General features: G+C 47.8%; 4 protein-coding genes across 4 annotated transcripts; 3 read left to right on the top strand and 1 right to left on the bottom strand.

The window, feature by feature from the left end:
• Window positions 1–12: 12 nt before the first annotated feature.
• On the top strand, window positions 13–3,744 carry LOC135806823 (uncharacterized). Its single transcript, XM_065321017.1, has 2 exons — window positions 13–144; window positions 2,230–3,744. Exons 1-2 carry the CDS (start codon window positions 124–126, stop codon window positions 3,352–3,354), a joined length of 1,146 nt encoding a protein of 381 aa, XP_065177089.1. The 5' UTR covers window positions 13–123; the 3' UTR covers window positions 3,355–3,744.
• Window positions 3,745–6,826: 3,082 nt separating this feature from the next.
• Window positions 6,827–10,883, top strand: LOC135808409 (uncharacterized protein K02A2.6-like). Its single transcript, XM_065321632.1, has 2 exons — window positions 6,827–10,175; window positions 10,492–10,883. The coding sequence occupies exons 1-2, from the start codon at window positions 6,827–6,829 to the stop codon at window positions 10,881–10,883; spliced, it is 3,741 nt and encodes a 1,246-aa protein (XP_065177704.1).
• Window positions 10,884–14,179: 3,296 nt separating this feature from the next.
• Window positions 14,180–23,530, top strand: LOC135806822 (uncharacterized). Its single transcript, XM_065321016.1, has 4 exons — window positions 14,180–14,259; window positions 14,563–14,686; window positions 19,657–19,919; window positions 22,007–23,530. The coding sequence occupies exons 3-4, from the start codon at window positions 19,779–19,781 to the stop codon at window positions 23,138–23,140; spliced, it is 1,275 nt and encodes a 424-aa protein (XP_065177088.1). The 5' UTR covers window positions 14,180–14,259; window positions 14,563–14,686; window positions 19,657–19,778; the 3' UTR covers window positions 23,141–23,530.
• LOC135808315 (uncharacterized) lies at window positions 15,553–17,319 on the bottom strand. The gene has a single exon (XM_065321523.1). It carries the CDS (start codon window positions 17,317–17,319, stop codon window positions 15,553–15,555), a length of 1,767 nt encoding a protein of 588 aa, XP_065177595.1.
• Window positions 23,531–23,774: the final 244 nt, after the last annotated feature.

The raw sequence follows: 23,774 nt of genomic DNA, 5'->3' as shown, positions 1-23,774 counted from the left end.
AGAATGGAGAGTGCTGTATTCAACGTGTGGCCAGGCCATTTACTGCCCTTATTGTCCTTGCGGGACATCATCCAGCTGTGTGGAACCTCCAAGCATTTGAAGGCGCTGCTAATCGATGAAAACATGTTTAGCATTCTATGTCGGGTAAGTAGTTTGTTTACTTGATATTTTAAATTAGATCAAAACCAAGTGGGCATTGATGTCCTATAATTATTATAATGGCGATACAATAAAAAAAAATGAAACGTGTCCTGAGAAAATGAGAGAGAAGTAAAGGAGAAATGCATGTACCGGTAATTACAAGCCAATTTCTGACAAACTTTTCAATCAGAGAAAAATGGGAAATAAGGACAGATGCTGAAGGAAGGCAATATTCTCCTAGATTAACCGTGGAAGAACACTTTCAGCAATAGTTCTAACGATTTAACGTGTTCCTGGCAAGTTCGGGTTACTTTTTCAGAATAGAGCTAATGCTTGTGGTGTGAGCATGGTGCATAAGGAAACGGAGCTTGAATTTTGCAAGTTCAGTGGCGAGAGGCGAGAGTATAATCATAGGAGTAGTATGGGCCAGGAAGGGCAGATTAGCTACGCTGCGACAACACATCCCTTGTCGAGGACAGTGAGCTGGTGCCGCTGATGAAGCATAGAAAGCAGAAAAGAACGTGTTTGATCCATAAAACATGTCAGGAGGTATAAGGGCAGAATAGAGGAGAAGGGACTGGCGTTCGGATAGTGACGGGAGGACGGTTCTCAGGGTGGTTAGCTCCTGGGACGTTTTACGTCCTATGGTAATGACATACGGTTCCCACCAAAGAAATAAATCGATTTGTAGGCCCAGATAGCGAGCAGTGGTAGCCTGGATGGTTCCCGCTGCAGTCCACATCGAGTTCCATGTTACTGCAGCGTGATTCCTCAGTCAAGACTTTATAAGTGTTGCTACGGATCTGCTTGTGGTATGAAGAAGGATGTCACCCGCAAAGAGCTTGGAGTGTGCTGTGCTGATGACGCTATGGACGTCTATTGTGTTTAGTTAAAACAACATAGGACCTAGCACACTACCCTGCGGCACTCCACACTCGCAACCAGACAGGCCGGAAGACTGCCTACTTGCCAGAGCTACTCTCTGTCGACGGTCCGTTAAGTAGCCCGCACAATCATGCAGTGCAGTCGAAGATACACCCAATAGAAACAAATCTTGGATCATAAGCTGGTGTCATACTTTATCCAATGCCTTGCTCATGTCCACTAGTACTGCGCCAGGACGTAGCTGGTGACGACAGGTAGTGGTCTATGGCCAAGGTCAAGGCATCGTCCATGAAGTGTTGTGGCCGGTACACAAACTGATTGGAGGGCAGAAGTGAATGGGTTGATAAGAAGTCACATAGGCGTTTGTGGTCTATCTTCTCCAAGATCCTCCATACTATTGGCAGCAAAGATATAGGATGGGAATAAAAGATGCGTACTTGTATGCTGAGGAAGCTGTCTGCGGAAGACCTAGGTTCTGGAGTTCATTCTTTTTGCTTCAAGTATTAAAATTGTGGAATACATTCAGGATCCCTACGGTAAGATTACGACTACTGGCGTTGTTGTGGTTCAATAAAGGGGAGTAATTTGACGGCTGTGGTCTAGTATGAAATGGGACTGCATTAGGGTATCGTCTATTGTGATGGTGAATTCCGGCAGAAATTGGAATTAGTTGGCGACTTTACACTAGTCGAACACATGCAGGAGCTTGTGACTAGAGAAAATGATGATGCATGAATTCTATTTTGCTAAAATAAAAAAATGAGCCATGTTAGACATTCGGTGAATTATCATGGGGAGCTTAGTGTTCGAAATGCTAAAGAACTCTAGTATGCAGTTTTGCTTTTTCCGGGGGGGGGGGGGGGGGGGGAGTCGGCACACAACGCCGTCTCCTGTTCACTCTCGAAATGCAGCCGTATAGTCCGTTTACGTCACGTCGGAATTCTACTTTACTCTTCCCGGGGAATTGTGTGTTGCTCCGTAAGCGTGAGCTTGCGCTATTCCTGCCGACTTGAATTCTAACTTGACTGACTCACGACTACCATCCAGAGCACACGAGAAGCGCACGAGAAGACCAAAACGTCCAAGGAAAACTGGCTGTACTATCATAGTGATCAGGTCAAATTGTCAACCGATATGCTTCACGAATTCACAAATAAGTTGTTTTCACTATCAATTTCTGTATTCTTTGTCCTATACGTGCAGCAACGCTATCAACTCAGGCCTCGTTTGGACGTGTCATATATAGACGCTGCCATAAACCTGGAAATTGTCACCGGTGTGGCCAGCGTGTATCATAGCCATTGCATCGATACTATGCGTTGCATTTACGGCAGCCATGTGGATGTTGCTTTGGTCGGCAGAGCAAAGAAGCAGTCGATTATCACACTGTCGTGCCTAGAGTTGATGCTGCCAGCACAGCTGAGTGATACCACTAGCTGGGACAGCGCTGGCCTGTTCAAGTCACTCGCCGAAAGCCATTTACTACATGCTGTAGAAGATCGTGAATTCCTACCAAACCTTTTGCTGAAGGATGTCGACCGAAAACTTGAGGAGATGGAAGAAGAAGAATTTGATGACTTCAACTTTGAACCAATGCAGTACCTGTTTAGCGATGTCACAGATTTGTTCATGAGAGACGGATCGGAGCAAACGTGTCAAGAAGTGATTATCAACTCGATGGAACCACTTATTGCGAGGATGACCAAATACATGCCTTACGTTAACCGCTCGCGGAGGCTTGTGGAAATTGCGCATTCGTTGCATGATTTAGCCCAGACAGACGCAACTCTGTTATCAGCTCTGGGACTTGAAGATCTCAACGCAATTCCTCTTCCGGATGATGATGATGATGATGATGAGTGGACGGACTCGTATAACCCTTACTACCATTGTGATATCCACTATAGCGACAATTACAATCTGGGCGAAGAAATGGATAAGTCCCGATCATTGATCGACATGGCCGCCAAGCTCTCAGAAAAGCACTCAGTTCTGAGGCTGCTGATAATGGGTAGGCTAAAGACATTGAATCCCGAGAATTACTTCATGGCTCTCAACGAATATGAACAATTCTGGAATAGTTTGTCTGAGTCAAGTCGCCCCAGTCCTAAAGTACTATGCAGCGGCTTGGGAAGCCATCTACTTTCGTCAATATCAGGATTGCCTGATCAGAAGCTGTGGACGAAACTGGAGCTAGTGGACGCCATGAAGAACTATGGAAAAGAACTAGTTTTCCTTGCGCAAGAAGAGCTACCGCTTTCTGAGAAGCAAAGAAGACCAGAATGTGGGCAAGATGACGAAAAGAAAGAAGACGAAGAACGCCCATGAGAATGATCACACCGACACACACGCGCACGCAGACACACCAACTCACGTATAAACATGGACGTACATTTGACACCTCACACTACCTTGTATATTGCAATGTTATGCATCTTTAACTTCGTGATTGTATACCTCCTTATTTTGATAGTCCACTTCACCCGTCCTTGTTAACAGTGTTAGTCACGGTTTGTTCTTACCTTTCCAAGTATTCAATGATGATGATTGACTGTTATATGTTTCGCCGACCGAGCGGGGCAAATGAGGCGAGAAATGATTTCTCGCGCAACAAAATTATTTTTCTTGCGAATATGGAATCTGATGTTTTCTCGTTTTGTTGCTGTTCTGTTTTGCTTGACTCCTTCAGTCAGTTTTTTTTGTGTCTCACCAGTGTCCCCACCCTCCCGCCCTTCATGTCTGCCCATCTTCTTCCATTTCTTTCTTGGCTGTTGATGTGTGGTGGCTATTTTTATGCTGCCATGTTGCCACTTGGGGTTATAGTTATACACCCGGTTTTTTCCTTCATTCGTGCGTCCGTCGGCGCGAGGGTTTTTTCCCGGCTGGCTCGGTCCAGAGAAATTAATCTGACGGCCCCAAGTGGTGCTTGTTCTGGTTTATCCCTGTTGTTGCTCCTAGTTTTCTTTTCCATTCCGGTTCACATCTGGCTCCGGCCTACTACACTCACTCTGTGTGCTCCTGCCTCTGTTGTCTGGGTCCATGTCGTTATGTCAGTGCATGTGGAGCGAGAAACATCCTTCTTGTCCTCTTTTTTGTCTGTTCTAGTTTTTTGCCATGATTGTACTAAGTTTACGAAGTAGTGGTTGCGACTTCGGCGATGATTTGTCAGAAAGGTTTGCTCCCCACACCGAAGTAAAGTCGGCGGAATAGCGCGAGCTCCGGTGTGGGGAGCAAACCTGTCTGTACAAAGTTTATCATAATAATTATTAGTACTTCAAATACATTTGGAATTACATGTAACGATCGATTGCAGGAGCAAGTCTACCCACAACATGTTTTAATTTTTGGAATTTGGTTGAGTTTTACTTAGTACAGCACATGAATGATGATAATTTATGATACTCTTTGTTGGCTTAGTACAGTGGCCACCGTACTTGAGGAAGTCAGTTGTGAAACAAAAATAATGCAACTACAGCGTGTAGACAATCTGACGACCAAAGCACAACATAGCAAACATGACATTTGCCCAAGGATTGCAGTTTGCAGACCACGCCATGGAAGCAGCGAATACAGAATGTAATATCATACAAAGTGACAAGCAAGGAAGTGGCCATCATACACCAGAAACTTGCAGAAAGTCACACATCCAACAGATAGAGAAGTGAACAGCAATCTGATACAGCCCACACAGGACAAAGCTGACCTGATACTCGTCCTAGGATCGCAAGTGGCAAATCCTTTTCAATGTATATCATGCAGGTTTACGTTAGACGCATGGACGACATCTGACCGTGTCGCCAGCATACAATGTCATCACATGTTTACCCCACAAGTTGCACACATGTACAGTAGAAGCACAATGAAAGCAATGGAAAAGTACGATGTGGTTGCTGATGCATCTTCACACTTCAAATTCAGACTTCAATCTGGTCGTCACGGGATGATATACCTGCAAGATACAAGTGATGAAGAAAGAAAGCAGAAGGTCGTGAGGTAGGCTATGAGTAGCCCTTTCCCAAAGATGCCATAGTTTTTCGCAACTTATGCTTTTCGCAACCGTGCCAAAACAAGTGCTAGTTGCTGAAATCTCATCCATATTTTCAGAAAAAGCTCAAAAGTTGCCAATATCGCAACTCAAAATTGGAGAGTTCTTGTGCAAAACCTACAGAACAGGGAGCAGAAATAGCAGAAATGCAGCGATGCTGCGACAGCAAACTCGTACACCCCTTCCTGCTGTGAACCACCACTTTACACATTGCCAGTAGCCTGTTGCATGTATCCTACATGTACATCATTACAGTGCACGGAAAAGGGAAAGTACATAATTATCATAACTACCGTTGATCTACTGTTTCTCAGAAATGAGCCTGAAGGCAGGCGAGAAATGAGCAAGCACGAGTATGTATTTGTCCAACAATGCAACATGTAGTCGGCGACTTGACCTTTTGACCCCATGCCATGGGCCAATTGTGCCAAGGTTGCGGAGAAGTTGCCAAATAGTTCCGGAAAATGAAGAAAGTTGCGAAAGCTGCGATTTCTTCCTAAACAACGAAAAGTTCCAAAAAAGTGGCCAGCATCTTTGGGAAAGGGCTAGCTATGAGACACCACAAACAGGTCACCTACATGTATGTTCAGGGCTAGTGCACTCACACGCAGAATTGTCATAATCGAGCATTTCCCAAACTGAGAAGTGCAATGAAATCCACTTGCATGCACAGGAGCAATTTTGCCATTATGATGCGCAATTCGACAGGATCTGCGATGCTGCGTGCGATGTGCCCTGCTGTCATGATGGTGACAGTCACTTTGGTATGTTTTGTCAACGTCGCCCGTGCACTCTTCTGTCAAGTCCAAAGTGCTCACATACTTGGCAACGTCTTTGCAGTGATTTACTTTTATCCTAGTTATGTCACGGTAACTTTAATTAAGTACCCACAGGCCGTGTCGATCCGCACATCGTCCACTCTCTCATGTACTTGGCCTGCTTTGTCTGTGTATCCATTTCATGTGCGATCCACAAAATCGACTAGACAGTGGGTGCAATACGCTCTCTATCTGAAGACGTTCTTTTGGCGACATCTCGCCATGTACTTGGCCTGCTTTGTCTGTGTATCCATTTTCATGTGCGATCAACAAAATCTCAATGCACTACAGACTAGACAGTGGGTGCAATACGCTCTCTATCTGAAGACGTGAACCATTAATTTTTTTGGAAAAGTTATACGTACACCTGAAACGTAATGAAGTACAGGAATAGAGAGAGTGACTACAATACGCTCTCGACCTGATATAGTGATAACGTGTTAGAAGGTAACAGGTCTACAGTCCCACCGTACCCTTCCGACACGACTGTAGACCATTAAATTGTTTTGACCTGATAACGTGAGTACAAGACACTCTCCACCTGATAACGTGTTAGTAAGTTAGAAGGTAACTGGCAACATATCAATGGGTTGCCTTACCGTAGTCTAGAGGAGACGTGAGTACAAGACACTCTCCACCTAATAACGTGTTAGTAGAAGGTAATGTAGTGGTGTTAGTTTACAGGGTGTAATGTATTGCCTTCAAGTACTAATGCTCTGGTGTTGCATTGCGTTACCTTAGTTATACATTGGCACCACACGTTATCATATACCACTCATATCATGTCACACCTATATCATGTCGCACCCATATCATGTCACACCTATACGATTGGTATAATAGACTAGCAGAGCTACAGGGAGATCTCTCTCTCAGCCTGCACACCTAACTGTTGGTCACCACATTGGCGCAGTGAACAGGATTGTGGCCAGGCAGGATGGCAGCAGTCAAGGGTCGACCACCACGCGAATTTGTTGTGGACCCCTCTGCCAATATCGCAGCCGATTTCGACCTATGGCTAGAGGACTTCGAAGACTATCTCGATATCGCTAAGGTCGCAGACGCAGGGGAAAAGAAGAAACTGCTTCTAAACCTGGCAGGCCTATCTCTTCGCCGCATTGTGAAGGGTCTCCAGGTCGCAGAACCCTCTGGTGACCAGGACGCGTGCCAAGTCTTGAAGGCCGCAATCCAATCGTACTTTCGCCCGTCGGTAAATGCAACTGCGGAGCGTCACAGATTCAGGAAACTCAGGCAGAAGTCTGATGAGTCCGTCACCTCTTTCATGGGACGGCTCCGAGAAAAGGCGGCACTTTGCGAGTTTGACTCGACTGCAGTGGACTCGGTTGTGAATGGCCAGCTTCGGGACCAGTTCATAGCCGGACTGCAGTGCCAGGAGGCACGCAAGCAGCTTCTAATGGAGTCAAGACTAACGCTAGCTGATGCTATCGCGAAAGCTGTCGCATTAGAAGCCTCAAAGGTTGACAATAGGCTGTTCAGTGAGGAAGCAGGAAGGACACTGGACATGCCTTCGGGAGGTGTGGCAGCCGTAGCACCGGATACGGCTGCGGTGAATATGGTGAAACACCGTCAGCACGGCAGAAGCAAGGCTCACACGTGCAAGTACTGTGGCGGAACCCATCCACCAGGCAAGGACAATTGCCCGGCTGCGCGAGTTCGCTGCAGACACTGCTCAAAGGTCGGGCACTTTGAAGTCGCCTGCCTGTCCAAGAGCAAGGAAGTTAGAGCCCAGACTATTGGCGAGGAGGATGAAGCCGATGAAATTTGCGAGTCTGTGTATACCATGCACACTGATCAGAAACACTGGTTCACAGCAGCTCTGCAGGTGGATGGAAAATCATGTGAAGGCCTGCTCGATACTGGTGCAACGAGAACAATTTTGACATCGGACATAGTGCAGCCTACTCGTCGCAGTGACCGAACTCTCCGTGCCTACAACGGGGGAGTTGTCAGCACACTGGGGATGGCAGACGTCACCCTATCATCTGCCAGTCGTAGCTGCACTGTGGCCTGTTTCATTGTACCAAAGGGCTCCCACCGAGTGCTATTTGGCCAGGACGTGATCAAGGAACTCGAGCTACTAGTGCCAACCCACCTGGTGGAGTCTGGAAATGTGGTCAGCGTTGCACCAGTCAGCATTACCGTCAAGCCAGATGCAGTGCCTGTCGCTCTGCCAGCTCGGCGTCCCCCTTTCAGCATCAAGTACGAGATAGAAACAGAACTTCAGCGGTTAGTCGATGCTGACATCATCAAGCCGGTGAAAGAGGCTGCGGCATGGGTTTCCCCAACCGTGCCAGTTCGCAAACCCAGTGGCAAACTGCGTTTGTGTATCGACCACAGGCAGCTGAATAAGAATGTTGTCCGAGAGCGACATGTCCTGCCAACCCTGGATGAGATAACAGCGCAGCTGGACGGAGCGCAGGTGTTCTCAGTCCTCGATTCAGAGTCGGGATTTCACCAAATTGAGCTTGACCAGGAGTCGCGTCCACTGACGACTTTCGCGGCCCATTGTGGGCTTTATCGCTTCAAGCGTCTGCCATTTGGTATTGCCAGTGCACCAGAAATGTTCCAGCGCGTGGTTTCGGATATTTTGGCGGGGCTCCCAGGAGTGATTGTCTACATTGACGACATTCTTGTGTTTGGAAGCAGCCAGGAAGAGCATGACAGGCGTCTCGCAGCAGTCCGGCAGCGCCTGGAAGCAGCAAATCTCCGGCTCAATGCAGACAAATGCCAGTTGAGCAAGTCCAGCGTCAAGTACATTGGCCACTGGCTGTCGGGCACCGGCGTGGCTCCCGACGGTGAGAAGCTGCAGGCCATTGCAGACATGGCTATGCCTAAGTCGCTTCAGGATGTGCAACGTTTCCTCGGAATGGTAACCTACCTCGGAAGATTCATTCCAGATATGTCGTCCATCTCCGAGCCGGTGAGACGGTTGGCAAAGCGTGTGCCCTTCATTGTGGATAGCGAATTCTGCAACGCGTTCAGCGACGCTAAGAGGCAGCTGGTGCAGGCACTGGACCACCTGGCCTACTTTCGTTTGGACCCAAACGTTCCAACGGCCATAAGCTGTGACGCATCGCCTTGTGGCCTGGGAGCAATTCTATGGCAGCAGAATTCTAGTGGTCAATGGCTACCAGTGACATGTGCCAGCCGCACTCTCACAGAGGTAGAAACTCGATATTCGCAGATGGAGAGAGAAATGCTGGGAGTCGTGTTTGCGCTGCAACGCTTCCGGCAGTACGTGCTCGGGCGACACGTCGAGGTGCATACTGACCACCAACCCCCGATATCCATAGTGCAGAAGCCGTTTGATGATGTACCTCCCCGGCTACAGCGTTGGCTGGTGTCTCTCATGCCCTACACCTACAAGTTGGTGCACGTACCAGGAAAGCAGCTCTTGTGCGTGGATGCTTTATCCAGGGCTCCACTACCTGGCCACGCCCCTTCGACTGCTGAGACAAAGTCTATGGCCGAGTTTGTTGGCATGGTGCTAGAGGCCTGTCCAGTAGACCTGGAGCAGGTTGCACAGGCCACGCAGGACGACTCTATTCTACATAGTATTCTGCAACGAGTGCTGACGTCCAGATGGGAGGCTGTGAGTGCAAGTGAAGAGGCATACTTGATCGTACGCGATGAGCTCTCAGCCTCAGAAGGTGTCGTGCTTTTCAACGCAAGAGTGGTCATCCCGGAAGCGCTTCGCACTGCAGTTATGGCGTTGGCACATGAGGGGCACCCAGGTCGAGCTGCATTCCTGGAATCTCTCCGACGTCGAGTTTGGTGGCCCAGTGTCACAAAAGATGCCACATTGTACGCCGAGCGCTGCTCGGAGTGCTATAGGAAACATAGCAACTCGCATCAGGAGCTTCTCCCTTCTGAGATTGAAGGTGTATGGGAGAAGCTCGCAGTAGACCTGGTGAATGTGGAAGGACATCAACTGCTTTCCATCATTGACTATGGCTCGCGCTACCCGGAGGTGATCCTACTGCAAAGCACGTCAACCACCAGCGTTGTGAGTGCATTAATGGAGACGTTCGCAAGGTTCGGCTTGCCAGCACAACTGGTCTCGGACAATGGTCCCCAGTTTGCTGGCAGAGAGATGGCAACGTTCCTCCAACGCCTAGGGATCCGTCACGTTAAATCGAGCCCACGCTACGCTCGGTCCAATGGCATGGTTGAGCGTTTTCATCGCTTACTGAAGGAGCGGATGGCAGGGCTTAAACCACATTTACCGTTCAGCCGACGCCTGCAGCAAGTGTTGTTCGACGTCCGTAACAGCAACAACCGAATGATTGGGATGGCGCCGAATGAGGCGCTGTTCAGTAGATTGGTTCGCACGAGGCTCCCCGCGTCAATTACTCCGACGATTGTCAATCCGTCCCACCAAATCCAAGCCAAGGCAGACATGGCCACGCAGCATGACGCTCGCCGAGGAGTGCGAGCGCTTCCTTCAATGAAGCCGGGCACTAAAGTTATAGTGCAGGATGGTTACTGCAACCCAAGAAGTCGTCGAGCAGTACGGACGACAGGTTGGAATCACGGATGGACGCAGAATACTCTTGCGGAATCGTGTTCACTTGCGTGAAGTGGTCCGGCCGGGATGCCAGGTGCAGCCAGAGGTAACACTGCAGGAGCGACATCTGCGGCAGCCGAGCATTCCTCACCCAGATCGGCCACCTGCAAGTATGCCACAGACGAGACGACAGGAGGAGCCTAAGTCAACTGGACACCCTGTGCAGCCCGGTCCTGTTCATTCAGAAGCAGGTCCGACCGGAGTCGCCAGTGGAAGTACACCAGCCCCAGATGCATCACCAGCGCGACCGGATGACCCTCCGGAGAGTCAGCGTGCCAACCTGGGAAGCCGAGTGGCTGGAGGGCCTGCCGGTGGTGGGGCTGTATTCCGTGAAGGCATCGTGACCCGTGCAGGAAGGAGCGTTCAGTTATCACAGAAAGCAAAGGATGCTATGGGACTGGTGTGAGGAGATAGCACTAGGGTTCAGAGCTAGTCTAGAGTTGCATTGGCTCAATCCTTGAACACAACATCTGATCGACGTTGCGTTGTACGCTGCAGTTTGTATTCAAAATTGCTTTCTTTTTAAAAAAGGGGGTAATGTAGTGGTGTTAGTTTACAGAGTGTAATGTATTGCCTTCAAGTACTAATGCTCTGGTGTTGCATTGCGTTACCTTAGTTATACATTGGTACCACACGTTATCATATACCACCAAGAGTACATAAACAAGAGTGTGCAACTCCAGCTATGGGGTCTGCGACGGCAGAACTTCACATCACGTGATGAACCCGTGCACTCTAGTGCATGATAGATACTGGGTTGTACGCAGCCCAGCTTTGGGTACAACTCTCTTGTGGTCACTTTGCACTGTTTGCCAGCATAACCTTTTGAACCATGTCACGTGATGTGAAGTTCTGCCGTCGCAGCACAGCATAGAGGTTGTGCAGGCAGTTGCACACTCTTGTTTATGTACTCTTGATACCACTCATATCATGTCACACCTATATCATGTCACACCTATATCATGTCACACCTATACGATTGGTATAATAGACTAGCAGAGCTACAGGGAGATCTCTCTCTCAGCCTGCACACCTAACTGTTGGTCACCACAGGTAACTGGCAACATATCAATGGGTTGCCTTACCGTGGTCTAGAGGAGACGTCTTCGCAGTAATATTTTCTCTCCTGCACATTCAGTCACCGACGCGACAGCGTTTACTGGGCCGTTCCAGTTGCGGAAGACATTCGATTCATCGGGCCAATTCAGCAACAGGGCTGTGGACACACAGGGGGCAGAGGAGAGACATTGTTAGTGGGCAAGAAATATGCAGCGGCAAGTGACGAGTGCCGCATGGATGTCAAGTTGTCATGCACAATTCAGCTATTACTTACGGTCCAGCTAGTCCTGCCATTGCTCGCTCGTCCTGGTTCCTCCTCGTTCGTCTTCCTGCACGTCTGCACTTCTCCTTCCCCACCGTTGGCTTTGCGGTACGGGGCTGCCGGAAGGAATTCCCACCATGTATCCATGTACATGAAGTCCCACCATGTCTCCATGTACATGTCCACGGTCACGTCAGCAGTTTGTATAGTACCGGAAGGAGTTCCCACGACGTCTCCAAAGGCCTAGAGGGGACGTCTTTGCAGCAATTCTTTTCACCCTGCACATTCATTCCGCCGACACGACAGCGTTTACGGGGCCGTTCCAGGTGCAAAAGGTCCACGTCAGCAGTTCTCAACTATTTCGCGTACGGGATAGTCGCCGCGACAGCGTTTAAGGGGTCGTTCCAGGTGCAAAAGGCATCCATCAATGGCACTTTGCAGTACGGGGTACGGAAAGGGGCCTCCTCGTTCGACTTCGTCGACTTCTGCAGTTCTCCTTCCCGTCAGGGGTACCGAAAGGGGCCTCCTCGCAGTTGTCCTTGCCGTCAGGTCCACGTCATGCAGTTCTCAACTATTTCGCGTACGGGATAGTCGTCTTTGTTGTACGCGACATCGGCGTTTACCGAGTGTCATTGGCACAAAGCAGACCGTTGACGGGGTCACGTGTCAAAAAAGTATCAACAACGTGTCGACTACGTGTCGACCACGTGTATAGCGGTACACTCAGCGGTACACTAATTCTCGTGCCATTCTCGTGTCACAAAACTGGAACATCGAGTACCAGTATGGAAAGGCTTCAGACAGGAAGCCTTTCCAATGAATCGAAGGAAACTGGTCAACTCAGAGATCACCCGTCATTGAGTATTCCGTAAAAGGAGGCCTCGACAGCAGAAAAGCTAAATTTAGAAAAGAGGTCCTGTCAGCTTTTCCATTATTTATTCTATTCCACCTAAAATCAGCACACTTTTTCGTAAATGAAAGAGTCAACACAAGAAAATGAATGAAAGGGAACTGGTCAACTCACCTGTCATTAGTAAGTAATATTCCGTGAAAGGAGGTCTCAGCAGAGCCGAAGCGAAATAAGCCAGGAGACGAAATATCCGAAACAGCTCATGCAAGAAGCAGTTCCAAAGAAGGAAGTATTAGTTCCTCGCGCATGCACATCCGAAAACGGACTGCTCTGCATGCAACACAATGTCTGCCGTGCACGTGCACAGCACGCGGCTAGCACGCTTTGGTAGATCTTTTTTTTTATTAGGGCTTGAAAGTGATGACGTCAAAAACGGCCAGGGAGTAGTAAGTTGACATCAGATTTCTATTTTGGATCCACTCAGGTGTGACTTTGCTATTGCCTCAGTATGTGGGTGAATAGCAACCCACTCATGTCGTATGCAGGGGAGACTTTTACTTCGCCACCAGTTGTAACCCCGCCCCCAGTAGCCAAATCAGTCAGTTCACTGGTTACACCACCTTGCTGTGAGTAAGACGGCTTGAAATGTGCTTGGATCCATACAAAAACTGGATCCAAGCGGATCCAATTTTTGAATTTGTGAAATTGTTGCTATGCTGTGACGTAGCACTTTCAAGCCCTCTACCGAGCACCTTACGTAGATACTTACGTAGCCTAAGTGAAATACCGAGCACCTTACGTAGAAACTTACGTAGCATAGCGATGTCGTTTTTTCTGCCATGTGAACACAATAATTGAAAAGCTGACAGGATCGCTTTTCGAAATGTAAACGTGCCATTCATTTTGTGCACATGGCGGGTTGAAATCTGACCCGGGTCGAACTCAACCCGGGTTGAAACGCCTCATGTAAACACAGCCCAAGAGAAATTGTACAGTAGCACTGCAAGGAAAGCTGCCTCACCAACAGGCACACACACCAGCACGGACGGTAGTACACGTACTACTACAAGAAGTAGTACCCCTACGGCCAGACCTGACCTGCCCGCCAAGCCTCAAACGCAAGATACAAGCACAAGCGACAATGGGTGGCAAAACCCACACCGCCGCCGCCGTACTGAGGTAACGGTTGCACACTGACCAGGCTGAATCTGAACAATGAGTAAACCAACACCTCAACTATTTACTTGACCCTAACGCAACGCCCTCGGTTTTCCGGCTCTACACAATCACAACGTCATATACCGGTACAATCAAGAGTACAGAGACATGACTGTACTCTTGGAACAATGCATAAGGTTGCATGCCGGCATTATCCCTGCACCCCCTATCTAGAAGTACTTTTCAGCCAAAGTAGCCCCTTTTGACCTTTCGCCTTCCACGCTCTTTCCCGATTCGTAGTACGTGTACTTTCGCTGTCTGCATATAAAAGCTGCCGGGTTATCGGAGTCTGTTCACATTATTATTTCGTGCTTTCCTTCCTTAGTTTCTTACTCAATGCTGCCGATACAGTCCAGTAACGTTACATGTCCCGTTGTCCTATCTGTGAGCCAGGTGAGTAAGCCGTCATGTAAACACAATGGCGACGCATTTTGTTCAGGAAATTGTGTTTAGAAGCAAATGCAGGTCTTTTGTAACTTCTCCCTGGAATAATCATCTCTCTTTGTTTCGGTGTCCCTGAGTCTTTCTGCTCCTGGTTGTCTAGCATTCTTGCACCGGAGAAATTTCAATACAATACATCTATTCCTTGCCCTATTCGTGTTGTGCCTCCTTAATCGCTCGGCTTCCCACTACATTAGTTATCGTGAGTTGTGCAGTGACTGGGTACACTGCAATTGTGCTTCTGGCTCGTCGTAGATCTACATGTCAAGCGTATCGCTCCAAGCATTTGCGAAGTAAGCCAGGCAGACCACACAAGGCAACGGACAAGGTAGAAAAGAACAAGAAGACCAAGAACCCCGGTAAATCCAATCCTTACCAGGTAAGCCCATCAGATATCTACTCAAACTCACCATAATGAACACCAATGCCTTTATCATCCCTGGATTCCTTGACCATAATACTACTAGTACTGCACCCCACCCCTACCGTTTCTTGTTCCATTCACAATGTCACGAACATCAGTCGTGATCATTTTATGTGCCCCTTTTTTGGCACCAAGCGATTCCCTTTTGTATGCACCCAGCCATTTCTGGCTGTTCTGCAGCTAGCAGTGTGCTCTACTTGCTCTCTGTTGTATGCATCTACCCGTTTCTGGCTGCCGTGCATGTCGCGGTGTGCTCCCCTTTCTGCGCATGTAACCATTTCTGGCTACCATGCATGTCGCGGTGTGCTCCCCTTTCTGAGCATGTATCCGTTTCTGGCTGCTACAGCTCGCGTTGCGCTTCCCTTGCTCTCCTATGTGTACACACGTCCATTTCTGGCTGTACCCGCATGCCTATTTCTGCCTTCGCGCTGACCCCTGAGGAATCGCTTGAGCCTAGTATGGATCCAGTGATCCGAATGTAGCGTCGTTCCCAGCAAGAACTTGCCGACTTTATATTTTGTTGCTCTACAAGCAGCTTTTCGCGAGTCTTCTTCGTGTCTCTGCTTAGAGTAGAGACCAGTTTTTTCTGCTCTAATCAGAAGCTCAGAGCTACATCAATAGCAATAATAAAACCTTATAAAAGATCAAAAAAAACTCTTGTCGATGCGATGACAACGTCGACACACAACCTCTTCATATTTGAGTTTCAATGTTTGCAGCTTGTTCATCAAAATCTTCTTCTTCTTCTTCTTCTTCGGTAACTACAAGTCATAATAAATATGAAAATGACTGTGAGAGTACAGTGTACATGTAGTAGAAACTTAGATCAGTTTCTCCAGTTGCAAGAACTGGATAGCTTCTGATGGTTGTGTGAGAATTGCCTCCCTGACTGATGTGAAGGTACATAGACGTGTACCTGCTCGACTGCTGTGTCTGGCAGGGCAAGCTAGCAGGAGGTGGGCAGCATCATCAACTGTTCCAGGACAGTGAGTGCAGTCGGGTGAAGGTGCCGCCTCAATCTGGAACAAGTACTTATTCAGCAGGCTGCAATGGCCAGTGAGCAGCTGATTGAGGATGGTGGTCTCATGCTGGGACGGAGGGCTGCGGAACTTGCTGGTGTTGAGTAATGGCCGGGGGTATGCGGTTGCAGACCGAATTGAAGCCTTGGCAGCTTGGATAGGTAGCTGAACCTGGGCCTGTACACACTGTGTTCCATTCCGCGCAAGGCGATCCGCCTTGTCATTGAGAGCAACACCGCAGTGGCTGCTGATCCAGGCAAGGTTGATGGAATGAGCCTTCCGAGCAACCTCTGTCAGAGCATCGAACACAGCAATGGTGTCTGGGCTGATCCTGTATGGGTCTCCACGGAGGGCATCTACGAGGGAGAGGCTGCCAGTGACCAGCACAACGTCCGTCTCCATGGTGGTAAGGTCGTAGACTGCCCTCAGGCCAGCTGCTGCTGCTGCTACTTCGGCAGTGAAGGATGTTGCGACAGCGCCAGCTGGTAGACACCCAGACAGTATCTCTGACCGCTGGGTTGCAGTGGTTTCCATGACAAGAAAACAGCCTCCACCAGCGTTGGTGTCAGAGACACTGCCATCTGTCCAAATGTCTAGACGTCGCGAGGAACAACAGGAGCGATAGGCTTCCTCCAGGCATGCTAGTGCCTCTACAAGTCGTAGAGTAGGAGGGTCAGACCGGGTGCAAGCGGACTTGAAAACGGATAGGTTTGGAACGGAGGACCAGGGTGGAGGACGGGATGGCAGAGGTGCAGGGGATGGTGGAAGATGCCGCTCTGCCATTTGTCTCCATGTCTCCTTGGTTTTACGGATCCGAACAGGGTATGTTGACTGCAACACGGCACTAGCTGGTGTAGGAGCACTATGACGCTTCGCGATATTAGCTATACAGGCCGCCTGGCGCTCGACTTTCAGCTGGATAGTTGGTGCACCAGCTATTTCACGTAGTTGATTCGTAGGTGTTGTCTTCGTGCACCCAGTGGAGAGGCGGAGGCAGCTATTGTAGGCAACATCAAGATGATGCTGACCTTGCTTGGTGGCAAGACCATAGTAGGCTGGTGCCCCATACAGACCAGAAGAGAGCACGTACTGGTTGACAAGCCGAGTGGTGTTTTGCTGATTGAGGCCCCAGCTATGGCCACTCGTAGCTCGCACGATTCGAAGGCGTTGTTCAATGCGACGGCGTGCAGCGAGGCACTGTTCCTTAAAACTCATCGTTGCGTTGACCAATATACCGAGGAAGCGAGCTGAATCAGCTGAAGGGATAGGTGTGCCGTTCAAGGTCTGCGGGATGGCAGCACAGCGGATGGCATATGAAGTCGATATCACAACCTGCACAGATTTTGAGCCATTCAGGGTGATACAGCTGCGCCGGCAGAAGTCGGCAACATGGTTCAACAGATCCTGCGTGACAGATTCGAGAGCCTCGACCAGACGGCTGGAGACAGCGATAGCGATGTCGTCAGCATACAAGAAAGGCATAAAGTCCGCACGGTGCTTTGCTAGGTTAGGCAGCTTTAGGTCATCGAAGATGGGCGCCATATACAGAAGCCAAAGGACGGGAGACATCGTTTCATCAAAATGGACGAGATTGCACAGATCGCCACTTGGGCAAATCTCCTCGAGCCAGATTCCCTATACCAACTCCCCGACTACTCTCTAAATAGGTACGATCGGCAGCAGGCGATGACATATGCCTACTTGGCATGTCAAAGGCTTTTGAAAAAGTCAGTCACCCTACGCTGCTGGAGTACCTGCTCGACATTGGCGGTTCTGGAACGGAATTTAAAATTTGCTTTGCCAACTACAGTATCTCTGCCATCGAACCCAGAAAATGCGCATTGCAACCAAGGACGGACCCTGTTTTTTTTCTACTTCACTATTATATTTTATTACTTTACTTGGGCATTCCCAACAGACCCTAAGGTCTTCCTACAGGGTGCCCAAGATGAATGAATGTGTTAAGTTCCTGGCGAAATGAATAATTGGAGATAGGATTTGTGCGAAGGGATTCCGTCGGGAAGCGCATTGAAGCAGTCAGCACCAAGGAATGAAATAGATTTGTATCCAGCTTGAGTTTTCACAATGGGTAAAGAAAGGGAATTATTGCCTTTGCCACGGGTGACTCTATCTGTGTGAGCGAAGTCACCGCGAAGGGAGAACATGTCAGAGAGGAGTAAACTGCAGATGCCAGGGAGATTTTTGTCCCACGTACTACGTACATGTATGTGTTTTACGTGTGTGTATCACGTGATACCGACCTGTGGGGATAGGAGAAGTCCTGCGGCGCATCATTGGTAAATCCATGAAGACACTCCTCGTGGATGACATCACTACCGCTGCTGGGGCGTCCCAACTTTGTGCAGGACACCCGCAGGAAGTGAAGCGGCTATCCATGCCCTGAGACAAGTTTTTACCTCTTTCTTATCTAGCCGCCGACCGCTGGAACTCAGTTCCGGCATCGGTCCGCCTTGCTGCTTCACCAAGCCAATTTCGTATCGCAATCCTAGATTGGCTAGGGTACCCCGTAAGGAGACCATAGGTCTGTGGGGACTGCCCTAGAGAAATATGAATAAATACTTTAGCACTTCCTTTTTTTTTGTTCACACTTTTAATTATGCTGTTATAAAAGGTTCTATTTTGTACACAGTACCCTCAATTCCGATACTATTCACTGATAAGCGGAACACGAAAATCGATTTTGAATAACATAAAAATCCTTAAAAATTTCCATGAACTCGTTATTGTCTGGCCATGTCTGCATCGATTATACTCTTAATTGCACTAATAAAATACTTTAGTATATATACTATACGTGCCATGAAAAAAAAAATAATGATGACAACAAACAGGAAGAAGAAGCACAATCAACAAGAGAACCGACAAGTTAGAGAGCTCTGCATAACGCAAACAGCAAAGGCGATACCAACCACGAGAGTGCTAAACTTCTATGAACAGGAGCGAAATACTCAATCCAGGGACATAACTGCTTCGTCATTCGTAGACTCATCAGCGCAGCAAAGAGAAAATGAGGTCGGACCTGATTTGAATTGAAAATACAATTTTCAAAGCCAGATTTAAACCAGGTCCGAACGTACCTTACCAGAGTGCTCAAACTGAAAAGTCAGTGAGCTATGCATAACGCAAACAGCAAAGGCACTACCTGCATGAGGGTGGTCAACTACTAAAAGAGCAGGAGTGAAATCCTTATTTGGTGGAGAGAACTGTTTCGCTCTTTGTGGACTAATCAGTGCAGCAGAAAGAATCTTCTATCTTCTAAGGCGGCAGAAAAAGATACAAACATGACTGGGACGATTAAATATCTGCCTATAAATATCACGATCATTAGCAGCAGCAAGAGAGAGAGAGACAGAGAGAGAGAGAGACAGAGAGACAGAGAAAGACAGAGAGAGACAGAGAGAGACAGAGAGAGACAGAGAGAGAGAGAGAGAGAGAGAGAGAGAGAGAGAGAGGGAGAGAGAAAGAGAGAGAGAGATGTCTGTATGATTGATGAGTCCAGTTTTGTTTTGTAATTTTAGACCATATACGATGAACTCGTATGGTGAGCCAAGGTTCAATTTATAGAAAGGAAAAGAAAAGTGGACATAATAGCGTAACGTTTGGTTCCTTCGTCCTTTTTCTTTTCTGTACATTTATGATGAGGAGGGCTGTAGGATTTTGATCCAGGAAACATTCCATCCAAAAAATAGTGCGAGGGCTTGTAGTGATGGTTTGCTGATGCAACTATATGATACTATCGACCAACTATTCTTTATTGATAAAGTATGTTTCTATATGCCTGGCTGCTTTTATGTTTGCCATTGTGCATGTGTTCCTCTTCATGTGTGTGTGTGTGCGTGTGTGTGTGTGGGTATGTGTGTGTTTGTTGGTTGTGCGGACGTTCAGGTCATTCCGTTGAGGACCGGGAATACAAGGCCAGGCTTCTGAGCAAACCTTGGCAACGGACGGTCAACAGCATATTGACTATTGATACCACTTCAAGGGAATTAACGTCAGCCGCGTGTAGAATGGAGAGTGCTATATTCGGCGTGTGGCCAGGCCATTTACTGCCCTTATTGTCCTTGCGGGACATCATCCAGCTGTGTGGAACCTCCAAGCATTTGAAGGCGCTGCTAATCGATGAAAACATGTTTAGCATTCTATGTCGGGTAAGTAGTTTGTTTACTTGATATTTTAAATTAGATCGAAACCAAGTGGGCATTGATGTCCAATAATTATTATAATGGCGATACAATAAAAAAAATGAAACGGGTCCTGAGAAAATGAGAGAGAAGTAAAGGAGAAATGCATGTACCGGTAATTACAAGCCAATTTCTGACAAACTTTTCAATCTGAGAAAAATGGGAAATAAGGACAGATGCTGAAGGAAGGCAATATTCTCCTAGATTAACCGTGGAAGAACACTTTCAGCAATAGTTCTAACGATTTAACGTGTTCCAGGCAAGTTCGGGTTACTTTTTCAGAATAGAGCTAATGCTTGTGGTGTGAGCATGGAGCATAAGGAAACGGAGCTTGAATTTTGCAAGTTCAGTGGCGAGAGGCGAGAGTATAATCATAGGAGTAGTATGGGCCAGGAAGGGCAGATTAGCTACGCTGCGACAACACATCACTTGTGGAGGACAGTGAGCTGGTGCCGCTGATGAAGCATAGAAAGCAGAAAATAACGTGTTTGATCCATAAAACATGTCAGGAGGTATAAGGGCAGAATAGAGGAGAAGGGACTGGCGTTCGGATAGTGACGGGAGGACGGTTCTCAGGGTGGTTAGCTCCTGGGACGTTTTACGTCCTATGGTCATGACATACGGTTCCAACCAAAGAAATGAATCGATTTGTAGGCCCAGATAGCGAGCAGTGGTAGCCTGGATGGTTCCCGCTGCAGTCCACATCGAGTTCCATGTTACTGCAGCGTGATTCCTCAGTCAAGACTTTATAAGTGTTGCTACGGATCTGCTTGCGGTATGAAGAAGGATGTCACCCGCAAAGAGCTTGGAGTGTGCTGTGCTGATGACGCTATGGACGTCTATTGTGTTTAGTTAAAACAACATAGGACCTAGCACACTACCCTGCGGCACTCCACACTCGCAACCAGACAGGCCGGAAGACTGCCTACTCGCCAGAGCTACTCTCTGTCGACGGTCCGTTAAGTAGCCCGCACAATCATGCAGTGCAGTCGAAGATACACCCAATAGAAACAAATCTTGGATCATAAGCTGGTGTCATACTTTATCCAATGCCTTGCTCATGTCCACTAGTACTGCGCGAGGACGTAGCTGGTGACTGGTGACGACAGGTAGTGGTCTATGGCCAAGGTCAAGCCATTGTCCGTGGAGTGTTGTGGCCGGTACACAAACTGATTGGAGGGCAGAAGTGAATGGGTTGATAAGAAGTCACATAGGCGTTTGTGGTCTATCTTCTCCAAGATCCTCCATACTATTGGCAGCAAAGATATAGGATGGGAATAAAAGATGCGTACTTGTATGCTGAGGAAGCTGTCTGCGGAAGACCTAGGTCCTGGAGTTCATTCTTTTTGCTTCAAGTATTAAAATTGTGGAATACATTCAGGATCCCTACGGTAAGATTACGACTACTGGCGTTGTTGTGGTTCAATAAAGGGGAGTAATTTGACGGCTGTGGTCTAGTATGAAACGGGACTGCATTAGGGTATTATCTATTGTGATGGTGAATTCCGGCAGAAATTGGAATTAGTTGGCGACTTTACACTAGTCGAACACATGCAGGAGCTTGTGACTAGAGAAAATGATGATGCATGAATTCTATTTTGCTAAAATAAAAAAATGAGCCATGTTAGACATTCGGTGAATTATCATGGGGAGCTTAGTGTTCGAAATGCTAAAGAACTCTAGTATGCAGTTTTGCTTTTTCCGGGGGGGGGGGGGGGGAGTCGGCACAAAACGCCGACTCCTGTTCACACTCGAAATGCAGCCGTATAGTCCGTTTACGTCACGTCGGAATTCTACTTTACTCTTCCCGGGGAATTGTGTGTTGCTCCGTAAGTGTGAGCTTGCGCTATTCCTGCCGACTTGAATTCTCACTTGACTGACTCACGACTACCATCCAGAGCACACGAGAAGCGCACGAGAAGACCAAAACGTCCAAGGAAAACTGGCTGTACTATCATAGTGATCAGGTCAAATTGTCAACCGATATGCTTCACGAATTCACAAATAAGTTGTTTTCACTATCAATTTCTGTATTCTTTGTCCTATACGTGCAGCAACGCTATCAACTCAGGCCTCGTTTGGACGTGTCATATATAGACGCTGCCATAAACCTGGAAATTGTCACCGGTGTGGCCAGCTTGCATCATAGCCATTGCATCGATACTATGCGTTGCATTTACGGCAGCCATGTGGATGTTGCTTTGGTCGGCAGAGCAAAGAAGCAGTCGATTATCACACTGTCGTGCCTAGAGTTGATGCTGCCAGCACAGCTGAGTGATACCACTAGCTGGGACAGCGCTGGCCTGTTCAAGTCACTCGCCGAAAGCCATTTACTACATGCTCTAGAAGATCGTGAATTCCTACCAAACCTTTTGCTGAAGGATGTCGACCGAAAACTTGAGGAGATGGAAGAAGAAGAATTTGATGACTTCAACTTTGAACCAATGCAGTACCTGTTTAAAGATGTCACAGATTTGTTCATGAGAGACGGATCGGAGCAAACGTGTCAAGAAGTGATTATCAACTCGATGGAACCACTTATTGCGAGGTTGACCAATTACATGCCTTACGTTAACCGCTCGCGGAGGCTTGGGGAAATTGCGCATTCGTTGCATGATTTAGCCCAGACAGACGCAACTTTGTTATCAGCTCTGGGACTTGAAGATCTCAACGCAATTCCTCTTCCGGATGATGATGATGATGATGATGATGATGATGAGTGGACGGACTCGTATAACCCTTACTACCATTGTGATATCCACTATAGCGACAATTACAATCTGGGCGAAGAAATGGATAAGTCCCGATCATTGATCGACATGGCCGCCAAGCTCTCAGAAAAGCACTCAGTTCTGAGGCTGCTGATAATGGGTAGGCTAAAGACATTGAATCCCGAGAATTACTTCATGGCTCTCAACGAATATGAACAATTCTGGAATAGTTTGTCTGAGTCAAGTCGCCCCAGTCGTAAAGTACTATGCAGCGGCTTGGGAAGCCATCTACTTTCGTCAATATCAGGATTGCCTGATCAGAAGCTGTGGACGAAACTGGAGCTAGTGGACGCCATGAAGAACTATGGAAAAGAACTAGTTTTCCTTGCGCAAGAAGAGCTACCGCTTTCTGAGAAGCAAAGAAGACCAGAATGTGGGCAAGATGACGAAAAGAAAGAAGACGAAGAACGCCCATGAGAATGATCACACCGACACACACGCGCACGCAGACACACCAACTCACGTATAAACATGGACGTACATTTGACACCTCACACTACCTTGTATATTGCAATGTTATGCATCTTTAACTTCGTGATTGTATACCTCCTTATTTTGATAGTCCACTTCACCCGTCCTTGTTAACAGTGTTAGTCACGGTTTGTTCTTACCTTTCCAAGTATTCAATGATGATGATTGACTGTTATATGTTTCGCCGACCGAGCGGGGCAAATGAGGCGAGAAATGATTTCTCGCGCAACAAAATTATTTTTCTTGCGAATATGGAATCTGATGTTTTCTCGTTTTGTTGCTGTTCTGTTTTGCTTGACTCCTTCAGTCAGTTTTTTTTGTGTCTCACCAGTGTCCCCACCCTCCCGCACTTCATGTCTGCCCATCTTCTTCCATTTCTTTCTTGGCTGTTGATGTGTAGTGGCTATTTTTATGCTGCCATGTTGCCACTTGGGGTTATAGTTATACACCCGGTTTTTTCCTTCATTCGTGCGTCCGTCGGCGCGAGGGTTTTTTCCCGGCTGGCTCGGTCCAGAGAAATTAATCTGACGGCCCCAAGTGGTGCTTGTTCTGGTTTATCCCTGTTGTTGCTCCTAGTTTT

This window comes from Sycon ciliatum, chromosome 1 (genome assembly GCF_964019385.1).
Source record: "Sycon ciliatum chromosome 1, ocSycCili1.1, whole genome shotgun sequence".
Classification (NCBI taxonomy): Eukaryota; Metazoa; Porifera; class Calcarea; order Leucosolenida; family Sycettidae; genus Sycon; species Sycon ciliatum.
Note: the sequence above shows the minus strand (reverse complement) of the source record. Positions and strands in the feature narration are given on the sequence as shown.